This window comes from Rattus norvegicus, chromosome 14 (assembly GCF_021556685.1).
Source record: "Rattus norvegicus strain SHRSP/BbbUtx chromosome 14, alternate assembly SHRSP_T2T, whole genome shotgun sequence".
Taxonomy (NCBI): Eukaryota; Metazoa; Chordata; class Mammalia; order Rodentia; family Muridae; genus Rattus; species Rattus norvegicus.
In genome coordinates, this window is record NC_141547.1 from 84518935 (window position 1) to 84540358 (window position 21424).

General features: G+C 46.6%; 1 protein-coding gene across 4 annotated transcripts in view; it reads right to left on the bottom strand.

The window, feature by feature from the left end:
* Kremen1 (kringle containing transmembrane protein 1) overlaps positions 1-21424 on the bottom strand; it is a 65116-nt gene that overhangs the window by 31856 nt on the left and 11836 nt on the right. For all 4 annotated transcript variants that reach the window (NM_001433772.1, NM_053649.2, XM_087582120.1 and 1 more), the window contains 2 exon segments: positions 7806-7897; positions 13125-13287. In NM_001433772.1, the coding sequence (NP_001420701.1) occupies positions 7806-7897; positions 13125-13287 (255 nt within the window).

Sequence of the window (21424 nt, forward strand, 5' to 3'; positions counted from 1 at the left end):
AGTTCTCAGATGAGAAGAGCTGGGCAGAGAACACCCACGGGGCCAGCCCAGCATCCGTGCAGCTGTGCTGTGCAGCAAAGCTTTCCTGGACATCACCGCAGCCTGCTTTGCATCCTGGGGCTTGAGATTTCCCAAACCCAGAGCAAAGAAAACAGCTCAGAGCTAGCAGCATGTGTTGCACACCTGCTACCTGTGATCACTGGGCCGATCCCCTCACTCCCATGAGGTCAAACGGGGAATTTTATTACTTCTCTATGTTACCTAAACGTTGATCTTAATTCCTAAAGAAACACACACACACACACACACACAGAGAGAGAGAGAGAGAGAGAGAGAGAGAGAGAGAGAGAGAGAGAGAGAGAGAGAGAGAGAGAGGGAGGGAGGGAGGGAGGGGGGGGGAGGGAGGGAGGGAGGGAGAGAGAGAGAGAGAGAGAGAGAGAGAGAGAGACCTACCTTAATAGTAGCTCAGATCCACCCTACAGCACCAGTTTTCAAGAAAACAGGAAATAAGGCTGCTTAAAGGACCAGAAGGAAAAGGGACGACTCTTGCCTTGGAGTCCTATATCCAAACCCCATTTGACCCAGGATGTAGCAGAACCAACTGGGCTCCATTTTCTTATTGAAGAATGGGGGAGGGAAGACCAGACACATCTGTAGCTGCCATCAAGTCTACAAGAGAACATGGGTGTGGTACAAGCCAGGCATCCAGCAATAGCTGAACAATACGGACCAGGGCTGACACCAGCGACAGATGTGGCAGCATTACACACCTACAGTGGGACCAGCACCAGACGTGCCAGCATCACACATCCTGCAGTGGGAAGTGTTCTTTGTGAAGCTTTGAAGACCACGATTTTATAAGAGATCACAATTAAAAAGCTTTTAAATTCTTTTTAGGGCAAAAGTGACCAAAAGCTAAGGGAAGACAAGATTGATTAAGCAGAGTGGCATGTAGTTAAAAGGAACTTGAGCTGGTGCGGTGGCTAATCTCTGTTGTCAGTGATGACATCTGCAATGCACTAAGATCCCAGCAGCTAGGCACACTTGTCAGGGATTTTTCTTGATTGGATTACTTGAGGTGGGAGACCAAATCTAAACCTGGTGGCAGCCCACATAAGAGGGCAGGGAAGAAGGAAGCGTTTACCTTTTGTCTGCTTGCCCCCGACTCTCACTGGCAAGTTTCCTCGTCCTGTTCCTAAGACACCCTTCATGGCATTAGAACCTATTTCTCTGCAATTCCACAATAGACTGAAAACTGACAGCTTTCTAGACTTCCCTAAGACTCCCACCAGACTGCCAATGCTGAGACACAGACTCACGGTCTAAACAACTTAGAGATGGGAAGACAGCCATTGTTGGACTACTCAGACCATGGCCTGTAAGCCAGTCCTCCTCCTGCTCCTCCTCCTCCTCCTGTTTCTCCTCTTTCCCTTTTCTTTTCGAGAAGATCTACGTAGCCATGGTTGACCTGAAACTAACCTGATATGTAGATCAGGCTGGCTTTGAACTCAGTGTTCCACCTGCCTCTGCCTCCCAAGAGCTGGGATTAATGGTGTGCACCCATCACATTTGTTCCTATAGTTTGGTTTTATGGTATCAGAGCAGGTTTGTCACTCAGCTCCATTTTAATAACTATTAATTTAATGTATATGGGTGTTGTGTCTGCAGATGTCTGTGCCCCATGTGCATGACTGGTCACTATGGAGGCTGGAAGAGGATGGCATATCTATTGGGATTAGAGTCACAGGTGATTGTGAACCACTGTGAGGATTCTGGGAATCCAACTTGGGTCCTTGGCAAGAGTAGCCAGTGTTCTTAACCACTGGGCCATCTCTCCACTCTAGCATCTAGAGCCGTGGTTCTCACCCTAATGCTGTGACCCTTTAATACAGTCCCTCATTTGTACAGTCCCCCAACCATAAATTATTTTCGTAATTTTAAGCTCTTATAGATTGTAATGTAAATAACTGTGTTTTTTGTCTTAAGTCAACCCCTGTGAAAAGGTCGTTCTAACCCCCCCGAGGGGTCGAGACCCACAGGTTGAGAACTGCTGACAGGAGGCCAGTAAGAAGAGTCTGGCTATTTACAGTCTGACTGATAAGCAGCGAGCCAACCTCCTCTCACATCTGGCACATGTCCTCTCTCATGTTTATGATGTTTGTCTGCCTCAGTTCTCCAGAGAACACGTTCATCTGTTCATGTAGCGGTCTTCTATCTTAAACTGCAGGCTTCCACTGACCACAGACCACACTGGGGTACAAGCTCTTATCCAAGCTCTTACATGTAGTCAGAGCCTAGGAAATTGGGCTGGGAGGGTAACTGAGTTGTAGTGCGCTCTCCTGGCATGTGCTAAGCCTTAGGTTCTACCTCCAGCATCGCACAAATAAAAAGGGAAGAAAGAAATACCACTGGTCACAGCTAACAATTCTCAAAGTTCTCATAACTTTATTACACTTACTTCTGTGTGTGCGTGCACGCATGTGGACCAGCATACCATAGCAAGCGTGGAGGTGGTGGGAGGGGGGACGGGGACGGGGGACAAGTGGCTGTTGTTGGCTGTGTCCTTAACTATGTGCCTACTAAGGATCAAACTCAGGCCATCAGACTTTGCTGCAAGCACCCTTAAGCACGGAACCATCTTGCTGGCTCCTAAAGATCTTATGATTTTAAACTTTAACAATTAATTTTAATAACTACTTCAATAATGAATAGTTTTCATAACTTTAAGTAATAATTAAGAGTCATAATAAACTTAATTAAAGCCTTAATGACAAACTTGAACAACACATTCAGGCACTGACAAGCTAATGGAAAGTTCTCCAGTAGTCAAGAGACACTGCTCGGCCCGAATCGGGAGAGGCCCCGACACGGGAGAGGCCCCGACACGGGAGAGGCCCCACACTGATCTCTAGCTACATGTTTCAACCCAGATATTCTGAATGGCATACATATTTTAAACATTTAAGATCTTACGAGGCATGGTGGCACACACCATCAGCATTTGGGAGGCAGAGGCAGGTAGATCTCTGTGAGTTCAAGGCCAGCCTGGTCTCCTGGTCTACATAGGGAGCTCTAGGCCAGCCAGAGCTACAGAGGAACTTGTCTTACCAAAAAAAAAAAAAAAAAAAAAAAAAAAAAAAAAAAAAAGAAAGAAAGAAAGAAGAAAAGAAAAGGAAAGGAACAAAAAGAACAAAGACAAGTGTTTTAAGGGCTGGTTCAGGGATGCTAGAGTTTGATCCCCAAACCCATCCGTCATGTGGTACAAAGAGGAAAATGACTCAAAACCATCCTCTGATCAGCAGGCTGAAGTGGACAACTTAATCCTAGAGATGGAGACCTGCCTGGGAGATACAAACTACCACCCCACTATTTTAGTTATTAACGTTAATAGAAATTTATTAATTCCACCAGATTCAACTTTTCAAATTTCTCTTAAGTCAAGATGAATTTTTATAGCTAAATTTGTAGGTGGACATTTTTTGGTAGATTCAAAAAACACTCTCAGATATGAAAAGGTAAATTTTTTTAAACAGAAAACTTTATTTAACTTTTAAAAAATGTCTTCTAAGGGTTGGAGAGATGGCCCAGTGGTTAAGAGCACACGCTGAGCTTCCAGAGGGCCTGAGTTCAGGCCTTGGATACACGTCAGGTGGCTCATAACCACTATGGCTCTGGCACAGGGGGACCTGGCACCTTTAGTGTTCATGGCACTTGCACACGTATACATGCTATCACACAGATAATTAAAATAACATGTTTAAAAGTTTGTTTTAGTGGCGTTTTATATATTTCTGGAGGTGAGAGGTCAGCATGTGGAGTCAGCGCTCTCCTCAGGTCCTAAGGGTCCTAAGGCTCAAACTCAGCTCACCAGTGCACAGATGCTGAACCCACTGAGCATCTGGTCCTTGTATTTGCCTTTTTTTTTTTTTTTTTTTTTTGGTTCTTTTTTCCGGAGCTGGGGACCGAACCCAGGGCCTTGCGCTTCCTAGGCAAGCGCTCTACCACTGAGCTAAATCCCCAACCCCGTATTTGCCTTTAAATGTCATTTTCAGGCCATTTCCCCACTCAGAAATTACATTATTTACTTTCTTTTTTTTTTAAAGATTTATTTATTCACTTATTATATATAAGTACACTGTAGCCGTCCTCAGACACATCAGATCTTGTTACAGATGGTTGTGAGCCACCATGTGGTTGCTGGGAATTGAACTCATGACCTTTGGAAGAGCAGCCGGGTGCTCTTAACTGCTGAGCCATCTCTCCAGCCCCATTATTTACTTTCAAAACCTTAAGTTTGAAGTGTTGCATATGCCTGTAATTCGAGGGTTTTGAATTCTAGTCTAGCCTGGGCTACATAGTGTGAAAATAAAAGTCCACAGGTAAAAGAGAGTAAATTAAAAGCTGTATTAGAGACTACACAAGCTCGTCCATCAAAAGCAACGGAACAGAAGGATGATTATTCAACATGAGGGAAAGATGCAAATGCTGCTGGGCCCAGAGTTCCCCTCGAGATCTGAGAGCCTTGGAATCTGCTTGTAACATCCTGTTTCTCATGGAAGCTCTATGAACCAGGGGTTCTGAGAAACACACTGGCAGAAGCAGTTAGTGGGGGTGGGGTGGAGGCAATCTAATGACTTCTGAGCAACTGTCCTTTAATAGTTCTAATCCAAGCTCTAATCGCTGAGAGCAGTCTGAGTTTTCTTCTGAATCCTACTCCAGCTGCACTTCCGGCTGCCGCAGCCTGCTCATAACACAGCAGGGGCAGAGAGGTTCAGGTCTTCACACAATGGCTCCCCATTCAACCAATTCTGCTCTGTTCCCAAACATTCATTCCCCTGCCTCCGTGGGGCCTGTTATATTCAGATATGAACTTTCCAGGAACTTGATCGCGTTACAGGCCTTTTCCTGAATGACAAGCCCAGTGCTAGTCATGAATAAGCACGTTTTATAGAGGCTGGCATTATTCATAAAAATAGTGACTCCATTTCCAGAAATAGGCCAAGCGTAGCCTTAGAGGCAAGCTGTGCCGCTGCTAAATCCACAGCCTTTTCCTCCACCATGTTAGTCAGGCCCTGAAGTCAGGGCTCTGGGTTGACAAGGAGGTTTCATACAACAGCATCAACTGGAAGATTTTCCAAAGAACCAAATCCAGGTACTGCCCATCCTCACCCACCCACCTCAGGACCACTCTTCCTTTCCTTTCCACGATGTGCAAGCCTCCTGACCCTGAGCATTTGAGAAGGCCAGAGGGGTGGAAACAGTGTTTACTTTTCCTTTTTTTCAACTGTGGGGGTGTTAGAGACATACTAGTTGGTATATCATTTTGCCACGATTTTCTCTTCTCGGATCTAGTTTCAATGACTACATGAATCAGCTCCTACTGACCTGAATTACGCTTTACAAATGTGAGCTGAACGTTATCTTTCCGAATGAAAAGTGCCCAGCTTGAAATACCCTGTTGTCCTCCCTGAGAATGGCATAGACGGACGGACGGAGAGGAAAAGGCCATCTTTGTGCGGAACAAATGGACCGAGGGGAATGCTCTCCTCTCTGCCCGTCTTTACACAGCCACTGCCAAATGACACGCTTTATCATCTTGAAAATCTAGCCAAGCAGACTGAGCAAGAGAGCCCATTCTTCTGGCCTCTACGGTTTTCTCAATTGAAGACCTGCACACTGAGGTTGGCAGGATGGTGACAGTAAGAACAGTGAGCCCATAGGTCTGGCCCTGCCTCTCCCTCCTCTTGGAGCTGTCAGCATGAAGACTGCTCTAGGTGAGTGGGATCCAGAAAGACCTCCATAGCACAAACACGCTTTCTGAGGTGAGGACAAGGAAGGCAAGGTGCAGGCTTATAGTGACGGAGAAAATCAGCTAGGGGCTGGGCAGAGGCAGGAGGCAGGAGGCAGGAGGCAGGAGGCAGGAGGCAGGAGGCAGGAGGCAGGAGGCAGGAGGCAGGAGGCAGGAGGCAGGAGGCAGGAGGCAGGAGGCAGGAGGCAGGAGGCAGGAGGCAGGAGGCAGGAGGCAGGAGGCAGGAGGCAGGAGGCAGGAGGCAGGAGGCAGGAGGCAGGAGGCAGGAGGCAGAGGCAGAGGCAGAGGCAGAGGCAGGTGAATTTGTGTGAGTTTGAGGCCGGTCTGGTCTGTATATAAAGAACTCCAGGACAGCCAGATTCTGTACCAACAAAAACACCACAAAGCAAAGCAAAACAAACATTAAAAACAACCCCCGCCAAAGGTTTGCTTTACTTTTAAGGTGTGTGTGTGTGTGTGTGTGTGTGTGTGTGTGCGTGTGTGTATGTGTGTGTGTATGTATGTGTGTATGTATGTATATGTGTATGTGTGTATGTGTGTGTGAGTGTGTTGTGTGTGAGTGTGTGTGTGAGGGTGTGAGTGTGTGTATGTGTGTATGTGTATGTGTGTATGTGTGTGTGAGTGAGTGTTGTGTGTGAGTGTGTTGTGTGTGAGTGTGTGTGTGTGAGTGTGTGTGTGCCTTTGGGTATGTGCACTTTTTTGCGAGGCAGGGGGTTAGGAGTGGGTTTCAAGACAGGGTTTCTCTGGGTAGCCCTGGGTGGCTTGGAACTCTCCCTGTAGACCAGGCTGACCCAACTCACAGAGATCCTCCTGCCTCTGCCTCCTGGGTACTAGAATTAAAGGTGTGTGTCACCGCTGCCCAGCAAGGGTTGGTACACTTCTCTGTGCAGGTGCCCACGAAGTCCAGAAGAGCTCTGGGTCCCCTCAAGCTGGTGGGATGCTGGGGACAGAACCCAGGTCCTCTCCCGGAGCCCCAAGTGCCCTCCAACTACTGTTTTACATTTTTATTTTGAGACAAGATTTTAACTGGGCTGGACTTCAACCTCTTCCTGCCTCAGTGTTCAGAGTGCTAGATTTCAGCCTGTGCCACCATGCTGGCTTACAGGAAAAACAGACAAGCAAAGCAACACCAACAACGCCCCAGATACATAGCATGGCAGCTCTCCCTAAGAATGGGTGTCCCTCTGCCTTTATGTTGGGAACATAACAATGAGTAGAAGAAAGAATGAAACAGTGAAGCAGGTCTTTACCAAAGGCTAAAGAAGGGCCCAGGGAGACGACGTAGTCGGTACAGTGCTCACCATACAACCCCAAGGACCAGAGCTTGATCTCCAGTACCCATGTAAAAAGCCAGGCACAGTGACACAGGCTCGCAATCACAGTGCTAGGAACAGGAAGTGGAGACAGGCAGCTCTCTAGGGCGGCGCCTGACCCATCAGTTCCAGGTTCCAGTTAGAGACCACCTCAGAAAACATGGTCCTGAGGAACAAATGCCCAAGGCTGACCTCTGGCTTCCACTCAGACAAGCATGTGCATGTGCACGCACATACATATACCCTCACACGTATGGATACACACATACATAAACAGAAAAGGCTGAAGAGACTGAGCCATGAATCATCATTAAACACAATAGATACCGTGGATTACAGCACTGTGGATTCAAGGGCTGTGGTGGTGGTTTGCCAGTAATTTATACTATTTCCCAGAGACATTGAGGCCAAATCATACCAAATATGGTTCTTTTGTTTTGTTTGTTTTTTTGAGACAGCACTTCTCTGTGTATCTTGGCTGTCCTGGAACTCACAGAGATCTGCCTGCCTCTGCCTCCTGAGTGCTGGGATTGAAGGTGTGTATCACCACCTCCTGGCTAATTATGGTGCCATGGAAACGGGTGTTTCTAGTTCTAAAGAACCTCAATAAAACAGTGGAAGGATTCAGCCCAGGAGCTCAGGACTCAGGTCCCAGGCTGGGGGTAGGGTGGGGTCAGCCTTACTCTGACACGCAGGAATTTCACAGTACTTCCAGTAGACGCCATCCTCATGCTCCGCCACGTAGCACCAAGGGCTCACATCTCCATCTGGATTTCTGTTGGGAATAAGGACACGTTGGTGACAGTGCCTGTGTTTCTAGTCGCCTAGCCCACTCAGCTTTACAGCACTGAGCTCCCTGTCATTTCTAATGACTGGTGTATATTCAATGTCAACTCTATTCAGGAAGGAAAATGTGAGCTGGCCACAGTGGCTCAGACCTGTAACCCCACACCGAGAAGCTAAGGCTGAAGGGTTGCTACAAGCTCTAGGCCAGCTTGGGCTACACAGCAAGACCCTGTCTCAAGCAAGCAAACAAGCTGAACCAGAAAACCACGATGGTAAAACCCTCCTGAGTGTTGAAAAGGTTTATGTAGGGAAGGATGTCATCTCAAAAACATGTTTTCATTGCTTTTTTTGTTATTTGCAAACAGTGTTTTCTGTGTGGTCCTGGCTGTCCTGGAACTCACTATGTAGACCAGGCTGGCCTCTGCCTGCCTCTGCCTCCTGTGTAAAGAAATTCTCTAATAAGCATCACGGGTCAGTAAAAAAGCCGATGGCCAATGAACTGAGGCAGGAAACAGGACGTGGGACACCGGCAGTAAGAGAGGATCCTGGGAAATTGTGGGAGAAGAGAAGACGACTCTGGAGAGATTCGAGAGAGACACTGTGAGAGGCGCTGTGAGAGACACTCAAGGAGACACAAAGGAAGAAGCAGACTGGGACTGAAAGAGAGGTAATAACCATGTGGAAGAGAGAATAGTTAGAATGGGTTAAATAGTCGGGGAATGAACCGAAGCTTATAGCCTAGGCATTTATTAATAAATAAGTGGTTTCAGAGTTACCACTCCGGGAGCAGGAGCTGGGAGAAAAATGGATTTAATTTTTTTACGCCTGAGTGCCCAGATTAAAGTATATGCCGCCACATCCGGCTTAATCTCAAATCTTAAAAAAGTTTATTTCTAGGTGATAAGACTATGGGCAATTTTAGGGCTTTTGGGGGGAGGGGTTCTTTTATAGTTTTATTTTCTTCCTCTTTCAACAGTGAATATCCCAAGTATAGTTTCCAAGCAGCTAAATAAATTTACATGACATAAACTCGGCAGGCAAGCCTACTCAGCCTATGCTGGCTGACTCAGGACAGAAATGGTCACCACAGAGAGCCCACAGAGGCTGCTCGGTCAGACAGGAACTTTTAGCCATAACAATCATGCTTTTTAAAGCTTTACTTCCACATTCCCCAGTGAGAACAGTGTGGAGTAAATGACCTTCAAGGTTCTGGTTCAGAGACATCACAGGTAGTAAAGAGTGAGGCTGGTGAATCAGCTCGGCAAGCGACAGGGGCTGTACAGAGAGAAAAGCCTGCCTCTCTTCACCCCTTCCCAAGCCCCCTTTATTCAGACCTAGAATACTGGAAACCTGACACTCCAGTTAGGCAGGAAATGGGCATAGGGACACCCCCTCCCAACACCAGCTTTGCCGCAGCTCCTGGGCCTGAGCAGACAAGCCCATTGTGTGACCTAGGAGATAAGCCTCTCCCTGCACAAAGGAGCCTTTTCTTTTTGTGCCCTAAGGCAGGTGCGAGGGACAACTCTGCTCTTCCTGGCTCTACCTCTCTGTCTAATGCAGATACTTTAGGCGCGGCCAGGAGAAGCCTGTTCCCATCACTCGATAGCATGTAGACATCTCAGATGTGATGGATCTGAAAAGTTGTACAAGACAAACATGGTGTCAGATGTCAGCTGAGAAATCAAAGTGGCAGGGCTTGTACAAAGCCCTTCTTTAAACAGTATGTCACCGTCATCTTCCTCCCTCTGTTCTGAGTTCAGCTTTGATGTCGTATTGGATAAAACCCCTAGACAACAAGTGTTTATTATCAATGTCAAAGCCATTCTAAAAGCATCCGAATAGCTTAATAAAGAGCAGGCAAACCTATTCTTCCTTCTCCACAGCACTAGAGCAAGAGGCCTGGACTCTGAGGTGATAGCATCAACAGGCTCGCCTCTCTCTTTTGAAGTATAAACTGGTAATTCAGGTCTGGTACATTCCATCAAATCAGAGGGCTGTAGCCCAAGGAGTTAAAGGGGAAGATGCTGGGAGAAGGCGCTCCCAGCCCTCAGGTACAGCCCTCTGAGTGCTACGGATGCACTCCTGCAAGCCTCTGAGTGGAGCAGACAAGGGCATGCATCTAGTAGAAAACAATTGTTTTGCTGTCATTGGAAATTTAAGATTTACCTTAAAGGCAAACTTAGAAAGGGCTCTCCTGAGATCTGAGAATGTTTAGAGGGTAACGAGTAAACCTTTCAGAGACAAGTCAGGGGCAGCACAGCAGCAGACATTTCCTCCGCATCACACAGCAAAGCAAAACAAAACATCTTAGAGACCACAAGTGGCCACATAGGAAAATAAAGACAATCCCAGTGGGCAATACCAAAGATCCTACTCCTTTCTCTAAGCGCCCTTTCCAAGCCAGCCATTCTTAGGAATGGAAAAACTAGAGGAGGGTAATAGAGCAGAAACAGAGTAACTGAGAGTGAGTGTATGTGCATGTTCATGCCTGTGTGTGCTCATGCATGTGTGCATACACGTGTGTGCACACCCATGTTCTTGTGAGTCCATGTTCCCGGGTGTATGTGCATGTTCACGTATATACTTGTGCATGAGTGTGCCTTTAGAGACCAGAGGTCAAATTTGGGTACCATTCCTTAGGTGCAATTCGCCTTTTTTATTTTGAAACAGGGTTTCCATCACAGGCCTGAAACTTCCCTAGTGGTGGGCCGGATGCCCACGGCATCTGCCTGACTCTGCCTCCCCAGTGTGGGGAGTACAAGCACAAAACCATGCAGAGCTTGTATGGGGTCTAAATGTGGGATCTATGGGTCAAACTGGGGTCTCTGAGTGAGCACTTCACCAAGCCATCTCCCTAGCCTGTTTTAAACATTCACTTACTTCTCTGTATGCAAATATATGCACACTCACATAGGGAGCATGTGCCACGGCACAGAGAGCTTGAGGAGTTGACCCTCTTTCTGCCATCCGGGTTCAGGGTATGAGCTTAGGTCATCGGGCTTTGCAGCAAGCACCTTTGCCCTCTAAGCCACCTCAGCAGCTTATACGTTTTTATTTATACAAAATATTAATATGCGAAACTTTAGAAGTAAGTGAAGAGTTGGTTAATGAGCATAAGTAAGCCTAACAATGAACTACAGAGGGCAGGGGCTAGAGAGATGCTCAAGGGTCAAGCATATGCTGCTCTTCTGGTGGACCTGGAGTCTAGTTCCCAGAATCCCACTGGGTGGCTCACAGCTACCTGTAACTCCAATTATGGGGAATCTGACACCTCCGGCCGCTGTGGCATCTTGCGCTTGTATACAGACCCTCCCATACACATGATTTAAAATAATAAAACTCATCTTTAAAAAATACGAATGACAGCAGAGTGACAAGATGGCACACATAATACTTCAGAGCTTTGCCAGGCGGGGTTCTGGGAGCGATGGGCAGCAGGACCATCCAGCACTACAGAAAGCTTTTGCTGGGCTCTGGTTTAGGTTTCGAGGTGGGAGTTACATAGCCCAATGGGCCTGGAACTCACTATGTAGCCAAGGATGCCTTTGGACTCTCAAGTGCTGAGATCACAGTATGCACACAACCATGCCTGACTTGGGACAAACTTTTAGTGTCTTTACACCAACAAATGAAAAACCACAGCAGCAGCGAACGCGGTGGACAGTCAGTCAGTTGATGAGGAGAGACATAAAGAGCTGAAGGGAAGGACAGACAAACCGGCATGGTCTATAAGCCTGGTAATGTGTAGACAGCCACAAAGGCCTAGTGTGTTAGCATGGGCATGGGGAGGGCGGGAGGGAGACTGAGTGGTCCACACAATGCAGACATAGATATGTTGGCTCAGCTGGGTCAACAGTGCCCCATGGTTAGACGCTCATGTACCAACAAACCAGAGTCGTCGTGTGGAACTTGAAGGAGGGCTCTGGAATCATTCTTCCTTGTCCTAATGGCCCAAGAGGCAGATGCACACCTGTCCTAAGAATGATTAAATTCACCACATTGCTAAACCCTGAGTCATGTTATCACTTCTTGGGTGTAAGTAGCTGAAAGGTATAATCAAAAGTGAGTGCTTAGAAATTTTGCTTTGGCTTATACAGACTTGTAATTCTATTTTTATCTTTCTGCCTGCTTTTGTCTGAGAGTGTGCGCACAGGCGTGCATGTGAATGCATATATGTATATGTGTTCAAATGTGTGTCTATGTATGTGTGAGGGTGTAAGGTTGACTATGGAGGCTTTCTCCATCAATCTCCACAGGATTGACTAAGACAGTGTCTCTCACTGAACTCAGGCTAGCCAACATGGCTAGCTAGGTAGCCAGCCCCTGGATTCTATCTTTGCCTTCGAGCACTCGAGTGACAGGTGGGTTTTCAGGACAGCCCAGAATTTGCTTGGGTTCTTGCGGTGCCAACTGTAAACCACAGGTCATCTTGCTGGCCGCCAGTGATTCTCAACTTGTCTTTAATCTCAGAAACCAGCGAACCTGATCAAAGCTGTGGCTCACCTCCCACAGAAAATCATAAATCTACATCTGAAGACCACAGAGTTAGGTTAGGGCTTTCGTTGGAGCCAAACAGTGGTCATGTCTGTAGTCCAGCTGCTCGATATGCTTAAAAGTAGAGTTCCTTGAATCCGGGAGTTCCGGTACAGCCTAAGTAACATGGCTGAGGAAGGTTTGGGTCCTAGATGGTCTGAGTATCAACAGCAACAGCTTTGATGCCCATGAAATGCCCACTGGTGGGAGGACCACCTGAGAAAACCCTCCCAAAGAGACAAGAGAGTGGCCAGACAAGATACTGCTGCGAATGCTAGTATAAACTGAGTTGGAGAGAAAGGAGAGAAGAAGAGAAGGAGAAAGACACGGATTCACTTTTGTTTACTTTTATTTTTGTGCATGTTTCACTGTATGTTTCTCTGTGTACCACGTGTGGTGCCTGCAGAAGTCAGAAGGTGCCTGAACCCCCCAGAATGGTTTCGGGACTGTTCTGAGTTCCCATGGCGGAGCTGGAAACTGAACCTGGGACCTCTGGAAGAGTGCGAAGTGCTCTTAACCGCTGAGCCATCTCTCCGGCTCTGATTAGTTCACTTTGAAAACAATGATATGGTTCTCTGAGTTGGCCAATAGGAGATAAGAAAGCATTCCAGCTGTGAGAAGGGCTGGAAGGAACTGGAAGAGGAGACCAGAGGTCATCTTGAAGCATTATAGCCCCATCTTACCTGCAATAGTTATGCTCACCCAGACCTCCTTCCCCGTTGGGGTATTTCAGTGTGTTGTATGGATGCTGGAAAGTCTCGTTCCAGAACAGACATGGCTTGCCACCTTGCAGTGCTGTCCAGCTCTGTGTTCCCCTATAATCTGCACCATTGGCTGTGAAACACTCTAGAAGGAGGAAAAACAGCATACTAATTTTCTGGCAACATTTATAGTTTCCTCCCTCTCTGGTGAATGTTTTATTTGTTTTGTTTGGATCAAGCTGGAAATGGATCATGTTTTGCTAGATCCTGGGCGGCCTGCTGGGCTGACTGAATCTGCAAAGAGGTACCCTGCAACGCTGGCACTCTTGGCAGCAGCTTGCTGGGGCACTGGGACATTTCCCCTTGAAGTCTACAGGTTGCAGTGAAGATACAAACACTGAGTTGAAATGTGTGGTTGGAGTCCACGAAGTGAACCAGGAAACCTCCAAATCTAGAACAGTTGCTAATAGCCATGCACATGGACTTCTAGGCCCTCTGAGGGGACCTCTGCTCTGGCCAGCGTCTCCATGTGGTAACTAGAACCAGGTCAGCAGCTGTAACAGAGTGCTCCCCTACAGTCTGAAAGGCTGCGCTGACACTTGGATTTAATAAGCATCGGACACAGCAATGCTTTGGAATCCCAATCACAGAAATCGGGGGATGACTCACATTCCCTGGTAATGAGGAACAGTCCTCCCTGCACAGTCTGAGGTGCAAGAACACGGGGCAACGGAGGACGGAGTGGCACTGCCTGTCACCTCCTCCTGAAACACTTTCCTAGAAAATGTGTCAAAATCGTCTCAGGTCCCACGTTATGAAATGACAAATCTTTGCAGGTGCAATCATGCACTTCTAAAATGTACTCCTCAGATTCGGGGGGGTGGGGGCTGAGGCTGACAGGCTTCCTCCCACATATTGTATGCATTAGACTCACAGAGGTTCATGGGAAAGGCAGAGTACAAAGAGCGATGTTTTAAAATTAGCTTAGTTAAAACTGACAGATAGAAGCACTTCAAACACTTCTTTAAGATGTATCCCTAGAGCCCTGACAGCCGGGGGACCTACATCAACATTATTACCTCAGCGCCTTCCCTTCTGCTGGCACACAGTGACCTATGACTTCGGGAAAAAGGACAGTGCCTGTGTCTGCTCTAGACTAGTAGGCATGTGGACAGCAGGAGCACGGCTCTATCCCGAAAGACATCTGACTGCTTAGAGAAACCGTCCACAGAGCAGCTTTCTTCCAGGCACACCTTCCTCCTACCAGCTGGTCTCTGTGTTTTGTCTGGAATGGCACCATTTACGGACAGCTCGAGTAATCTAGAATTCTAGGAGGCAGAAAACCATAGCAACTTACCATGCCTGTGCAGTATTAAATTATCAAGTGTGAGTCCTCAAGGACCAAGAGGAATTTCGACCAGGGGTCTACGTTAGCGAAAAGCTCAGAGATAACAAGGCACAATGATTCGCACAGCATGGCGGACACCAACTAAAGGCTCAGGGTTGGCTCATCGCTTGGTTTGCTGCTGGCCGCTCCGCAGCCTTGGGCAAGTTGACATCACTCACATCTAGTGTTCGAGTGTGCACCACTCTGATTTAGCACACTCCCCGTTACACAGAGCAGCCAGTGCACCCGACCACATCCCAGGGGACTCCATGGACGTACCCTTCCTCTCCTTCATCCCACTTCCCTGCTGCCTTCCTGAAACGTCCTCTGCCCTCACCATTACGTTAGCACTCTGCTTGAAACCACTGACCATGAGAGCGGTTTAGGGCTCACTTTCTTCTTCTGCTCTACAGCCCCCTCTCCACACAGAACTCAAAGGCCCCAGGAGAACGCAGGATTGTCCTATGGGTGTTTGCAAGGCCTCTCTGCTGCTGGAAGCCCGTCCTTCCTTCGTTACTCACTGCGGTCAAGCCACACTGGTCTGCTTTTAATCCTGGGAACATACTTTTCCATTTCCTGCCCAAACGTTCTTCCTCTAATATTTCCAGTTGCAAGATAAACAATGCCCTCAGAATCCCCTTCCCATCTCCACCCACTCTGCCCCCTTCATCTGTCCACAGTAGTCACTATCACAAGGCCTATGCACACGCAGCCCTAAACGAGGGTTGCACACACAGACACCGGTTCAACCAACTGCACACATGGACGTCTTCCTAGCTGTCACCCCCTGAGTGGTGTGAGCTGACAGTGAGTGTCACACAGCACTGTAATAGTTTGGGTGTTCTAAATGACCTACGGATGACTAAAAGCACATGAAGGGTATACAAATGGCATGCAAACAAGTGTCTGTACCATGGATCCTCAGAGGCCAGAACAAATGCTATACAGATACCAAGGGACAGCTCTGTTTGAGGAGATGGGGTGGAGGGAGGGTAATGTTTGTGCTTCGTTCCACACCAGAGCCCTATTGCAACCTAAGTAATTCTGTTGCCTAATCAGTTTTGGAGTCAGAGGAATAGACAATTCTGTGATTATCACACCAACCTCTGTCAGCTGCTACGATTTTAATTGCTATGTTAAAATATTTCTGCCCTATCTAATCTTATACACCTACACTTTCAATCCCAGTTCTTCTCAGGTACTGGCAGAGAGAAGAGTTTGAAGCCTTCAAACTTGAACCTCTCAGAGTTTGAAATAGAGCATTCCAGGTGAACCAGAGCTGCATAGTGAAAATGCGTCTCAAAACAAAACAACAAAACCCCTTATTAGGCTGCCTACCTTAAATATAGACAATAAAAAAAAAAAAAAATCTTGAAGAGGAGGGGCTGGAGAGATGGCTAAGCTGTTAAAATATTTGCTGCTCTTCCAGAGGACCTGAGGTCGACTTCTAGCATCCAAACTGGGCAGCTCACAACTGCCTGTAATTCCCGCACCAGAAGACCCAGTGCCCTTTCTGGCCTCTGCAGCACACGCCTGGCATATGCTCAGGCACAAACACATACACACAAATAAAAAAGGAAAACAAATCTAAAGACAAAACCCAGAAACCCAGTAACAAGGCCAACCAAACCAAACAACAACAAAACCCAAGAAGCAAAAAAGCAGGGCATGGTGGAGGCACATGTGATCCCAGCACTTGGGAGCTGGAGGCAGGGGAGCCAGACAGAACAATGACCCACCTTGGGTCTAGGTCATTCTTGACTGCAAAGTCAGTTATGTGGGTTATGTGAGACGCTGTCTCGGAGAGCAAGCAAGCACACAAAAGCGGCCAGTGACTCAGCCATCCAAACACGCTTTCACACCAATGGCCTGGGCAATACACAGTAACCCTGGGTGGAGTTCCCAAGGCTTTGGTTGGTTTTGTTTGTAACACAAAGGATGTGCCGCAGATGGGACTGAGATGTCCTGTAATAGCAGAAACGACACTGTGAAGCCCTTTCTGCCTCAGTTGGTTTTTTTCAGATCTACTCTGTTTTTAAAGTTTTTTTGAGGCAGGATCTCTTATAGTTCAGGCTGGCCTATGCAGCTGAGACTGGTCTCAAACTGCTGATCCTCCTGCCCCGACCTCTTAAGCACTAGAATCACAAGTGTGGTAGTCTACTCGGCAGCTTCTTAGATCCAATCTAAACAAGCATACTAGATTTTAATGATTTGTTTTAACCATGCTTGCCCAGTATGTTCCCGTGAAAGGGAAAGACAAGAAACACAAAGAGTGTTGTAGACTGACAGTTATCTGTGCATCTTGACTTCATCAGGGTGTGGACGAGGTAATGAGGACACTCTCCCTTTCTGCTGCTAGGAAATTCACATAAACTTTGGAGATGCTCAAACAACAAAGAAAATCACTCGATGCCTTGTGTGTTCCCGTTTTCAGTAAAAGAGAAGGAGTAAAGGCAAGAGACCCAACGTCTACACAACCATTCATGAATGAGTTCAACATTTATTCAGTCCTCACCACTGCTGAGGGCTGTGGCAAATGGACAGTGGATTCTTGGTGTTTCCATGTTAACGGGGAGCCTGGGCTCAGAGCAGTGAGTGCTCAGTGCGACAAAATAGGGGACCAGGCAGGGCTGCTGGTCCCCGATGGGCAGTGAGTGTGCGGGGCTGGGCCCACCAGCCAGGACAAGCGGAATCTTGAGGGTTACATAGCATAGGCCCGCACTCGAGGGCACACAGACAAAGAAAGGAAGAAAGAAGAAAAGGAGTATACTGTTCTCTGATCAAAATCAGCTGTCATGTGATAAGATATACCTTCATTTATATATGTCACTTACTTAATTCAATAATTAGACTTGTGAAGAAAATACGAATTAACATGTGTACCGCTTTTAAATGTCCCTTGTAAGCCGGGCGGGAAGGCTCACACCTTTAATCCCAGCACTTAGGAGGCAGAGGCAGGCAGACCTCTGAGCTCGAGCTCAGTCAGGTCTAGAGCTTTTTCACAAAAAGACTCTGTGTCAAATAAAAAGAAGAAAGGAGGAAAAAGAAATCAACATGGAATGATACTTATGTTTCTTTGGGGCAAGATCTCACGTAGCACAGGATAGCCTCAAACTTGATAGCCAAGCAAACCTCAAACCCCTGATCCTTTAATCAGCCCTCCCTCCCAGTGCTGAGGTTACTGGCTTTGGCACCATCCTGACTCTTCGCGTTTTGAGCTGAAGTCTCACACTTTAGCACAGGCTAGCCTCAGCCCTCTTTGCCTTGGCCTCTCAAGTGCTATGATTATAAGTGTGAGTCAATTTGTCTGGCTACCAATTCCAGCATTTAAAACATTTTCTGATGAGAGTATCTTCTTGGCTTTAATATATATTAAATATATATAATGTTTATATATTAAATATATATAGGTATATACATATTATTCTCTGTTCTTGTGCATGTGTATGGACGCCAATGTGGTATGGTTTATGTGATGGTCAGAAGACAACCTATCAGATTCTTGGTTCTCATCTTCTACCCTGTGGGTTCTGGGGATTGAATCAGGTCATCAGGCTTAGTGGCAAGTGCCCACAGAGCCATCTTACTCCTCTTTTTTTCTTATAATATCTATGAAATTTAGTAGGCAGACAATTTATAGAACTACAAGAACTCTTATCATGTGGAGGGAAGCATGACAGCAATATGAAATGTTCACACAACGGTGGCTGTCCCGAGGGGCGTCAGCTCAAGTGGGTACATCTTCCAAGCCTGTAATCCCACGCGAGTGCCCTTACCTTCAGATATTCCAAAGACCCATGGATGGTTTATGGGTAAAGGAAGGAAGTGGTCCCCAAACTGCTTCCACACAACACACTGAGGCTACAACAGGACCCCCCAGCTTTCCCCAGTTCCTAAGAGTACTGGTCTCTGTAGTCTCGTGGAAGGAGGTTGTCAGACTTACAGGGGAGAGAGAACAGTTTAGGGGACAGAAGGCCCTCTCCACATGCAGGACATATTGAGAGTCACTAGAATCAAACTGATAGCAAGATAAATAGCACCGCATGTCTGTCCCAGACACAGGCCTTCCCTTCTTTGTTTCTGTTTTGTGGAAAGAAGGGTTTGGCTCAGAAGGTTCTGATGCCTCTTTACTTTCAACTCACAATAGCTACAGTCCCCAAGATTTAAGAAACCAGAACTAAGATTCAAAGGCCTGGAATGACTTGAATAGAAAAGACTCAGGGCTTCAATTCTCTTCTAGGCTTAAAAATCCTGCAGTTCTTCATGCCTCTCTAATGCAGGTGACAAGTCTATGGCCACACAGACAGGCACGGCACTTGCCTCCTGTTAGGTCCTTTCCATGTGGCACTTGGGCCCTCCTTCTGATTAAAGAAAAATTACATCTTGAATATATACATTCTGCAATGGGAAAACAAATAAACAGAAAAACAAGTAAGGGCATTCGACATGCTTAAAATCCCAAGCACTCAGAAGCAGAGGCAGGAGAATTGCTGTGAATTTGGGGCCAGTTCCAGGCTCAACACAGCCATATAACAAGACTCGGTCTCAAACAAAAACAGATGAAAGGAAGAGAAAGGGAAGGAAAGGGTTAACAGAGGCTTACACGTATCCCTTTGTATCTGGATCAGAACAGGTAAAAGTCATCATTGAGGTCACTCCCCAGAACCTGTCTACCCTTTGGATACATTGTTGCCTTTTAAAATGATCTCTTCTAATATCTGTACTTAAATCTATATTGAAATCTCTTTGTTTTTGAAACAGGGTCTTGTGGCAATCCTCCTGTCTCAGTCTCCAGAGTACTGGGACAGGCATGAGCCTCCATAACCAGTAAAACCTTTTTTTCTTAGTTTACTTTACTTCAACATATAATAAGCCTACTCACTGGATGTTTGATGACGCCAGGGAATTGCCACATTTTTAGTTTCTATAATGGCAGTGTGTAGTGTAACATATATATATATATATATATATATATATATATATATATAAAGAATACTCAATACTTACATTTAGAGATAAGGACTGAACCATGGGATGACTGAGGAGAGGGTGGAGAATGAACTAACAGCGGCCATAGTTGGGAACTCTGGCCCTAGGCAATAGGTATTTGTGGCTTTCCTAGATTATTTTTGTGCATTTCTTAATTCCCATAATAAAAATGGGAGCCATTCTAAAATTCATTACTAGCATACTGTTTTGTAATAAATATCCCTTTGCTCTTCTTGTTAAGAACCATAAACCATAGCCAAGTTTGCACCCATCTAAACTCCAGATGACCACTCATGTATCATGTATGTATCATGTTCTCAGATTACACATTAACTTTGCAAAGTGACCACAGGACAAGCTGTTCTTCTGCCCGAAGTGGACTAAGCACGTAAGTACTCGCTGTAACTTTTGGAGCATCAGTAGCTTCTCTATTAGAACACTGTACAGAGCTTCCCTTTCATCTAAGGAGACAGTGTCCTTAAAGACAGCAGCAGGGACCTGAGGGTGTGGCTCAGTAACAGAGCACCTCTGAGCCTGTGTCTCCAGCATACGTACTTACACACACACACACACACACACACACACACACACACACACACACACACACACCATCACAGAGCGGAAGGAAAAGACCGTGCTTCCGAAAGCTATTCTAACTGAACTTACATTTTCGTTGATTGAAGAGACAGGGTCTCATTATGTGGTCCTGGCTGACCTGGAACTCACTACGTAGCTGAGGTTCTCCTCAAACGCCTTCCTACCTCACCCTCCTGAGATGCCAAGACCAGCCTAAGCATGTATACTTGTGGAAGAGGCCTTTAAATTCTTCTATTTGACTCTCAAAAATAGTCTTCTTGGGGTTGGGGATTTAGCTCAGTGGAAGAGCACTTGCCTAGCAAGCTCAAGGCCCTGGGTTTGGTCCTCAGCTCCGAAGGAAAAAAAAAAGTCTTCTTTATAAAAAAAAAAATACTGAATTATGAAAAGACCATTCCAAGAAAAACAGCCTACAGTGAACAGAGGGTTAAATTGTCATAAGAGAGGTCTTTTAAATAAAAATTTTAAAATGAAGCCAGGTTGGTGGGGGGGCATGCCTTTAATCCCGGCACTCGGGAAGCAGAGGCAGATTCTAGGAGATTCTAGGGTAGTCAGGGCTACCATCCTAACCAAAAAAAAGGAAGGAAAAAACAAAGCCTTCTGAAAACCTGAGTTGTCAAAGTAGGAGGGAGGTGGGTGTCGCTCTATCACATCTGGCTCTCATCTGTAGCAGGCTTCCCTCCCACCCAGGCAGGGCCCCCTGGGAAACACGCTATGGGTGTTGCTGTAAACACATGGTTTTGCCAGGAACAGCCACCATGAATATGCAGCAGTGCCTGAGAAATTCCTACTTAGCATTTAGGCTTTGGAGCTCAACCTTCCTAAAGCTGTGACCTTTTAATACAGCTCCTATGTTGTGGTGACTCCAACCATAAAATTATTTCATTGCTACTTTATAAATTTTGCTACTGTTATGAATTTGATGCAAATGTCTGAAGTGCCAGATGTCTGCTATGTGACTCCCAAAAGGGCCATGACCCACAGACCCTCGAATCACCTACTCAGGGTACTGCGAATTGCAGAGTCATCTCCCAGATACACAAAAGCCAGTTGGGGTTTTGCTTAGTGCTTTTTCTCTGTAGTGCGCTGAGAATGGAGGCTTTGCGCTTCACACAGGCTTAGCACACTCACCGTCAGTCAGCTACACACTCAGCCCAGTTTCTACACTGACTTAGCACACTGAAGATCCCAACATACACAGAGATTAAACAAGCCTTAGTCTTAGAAGGGCAGCAGGAAGCTGGCTGTTCTGCAGAGCCTCACACATCCGATGAACGCCAAAGCTCCTTGAGGGACTTCACTGCCAAAACCA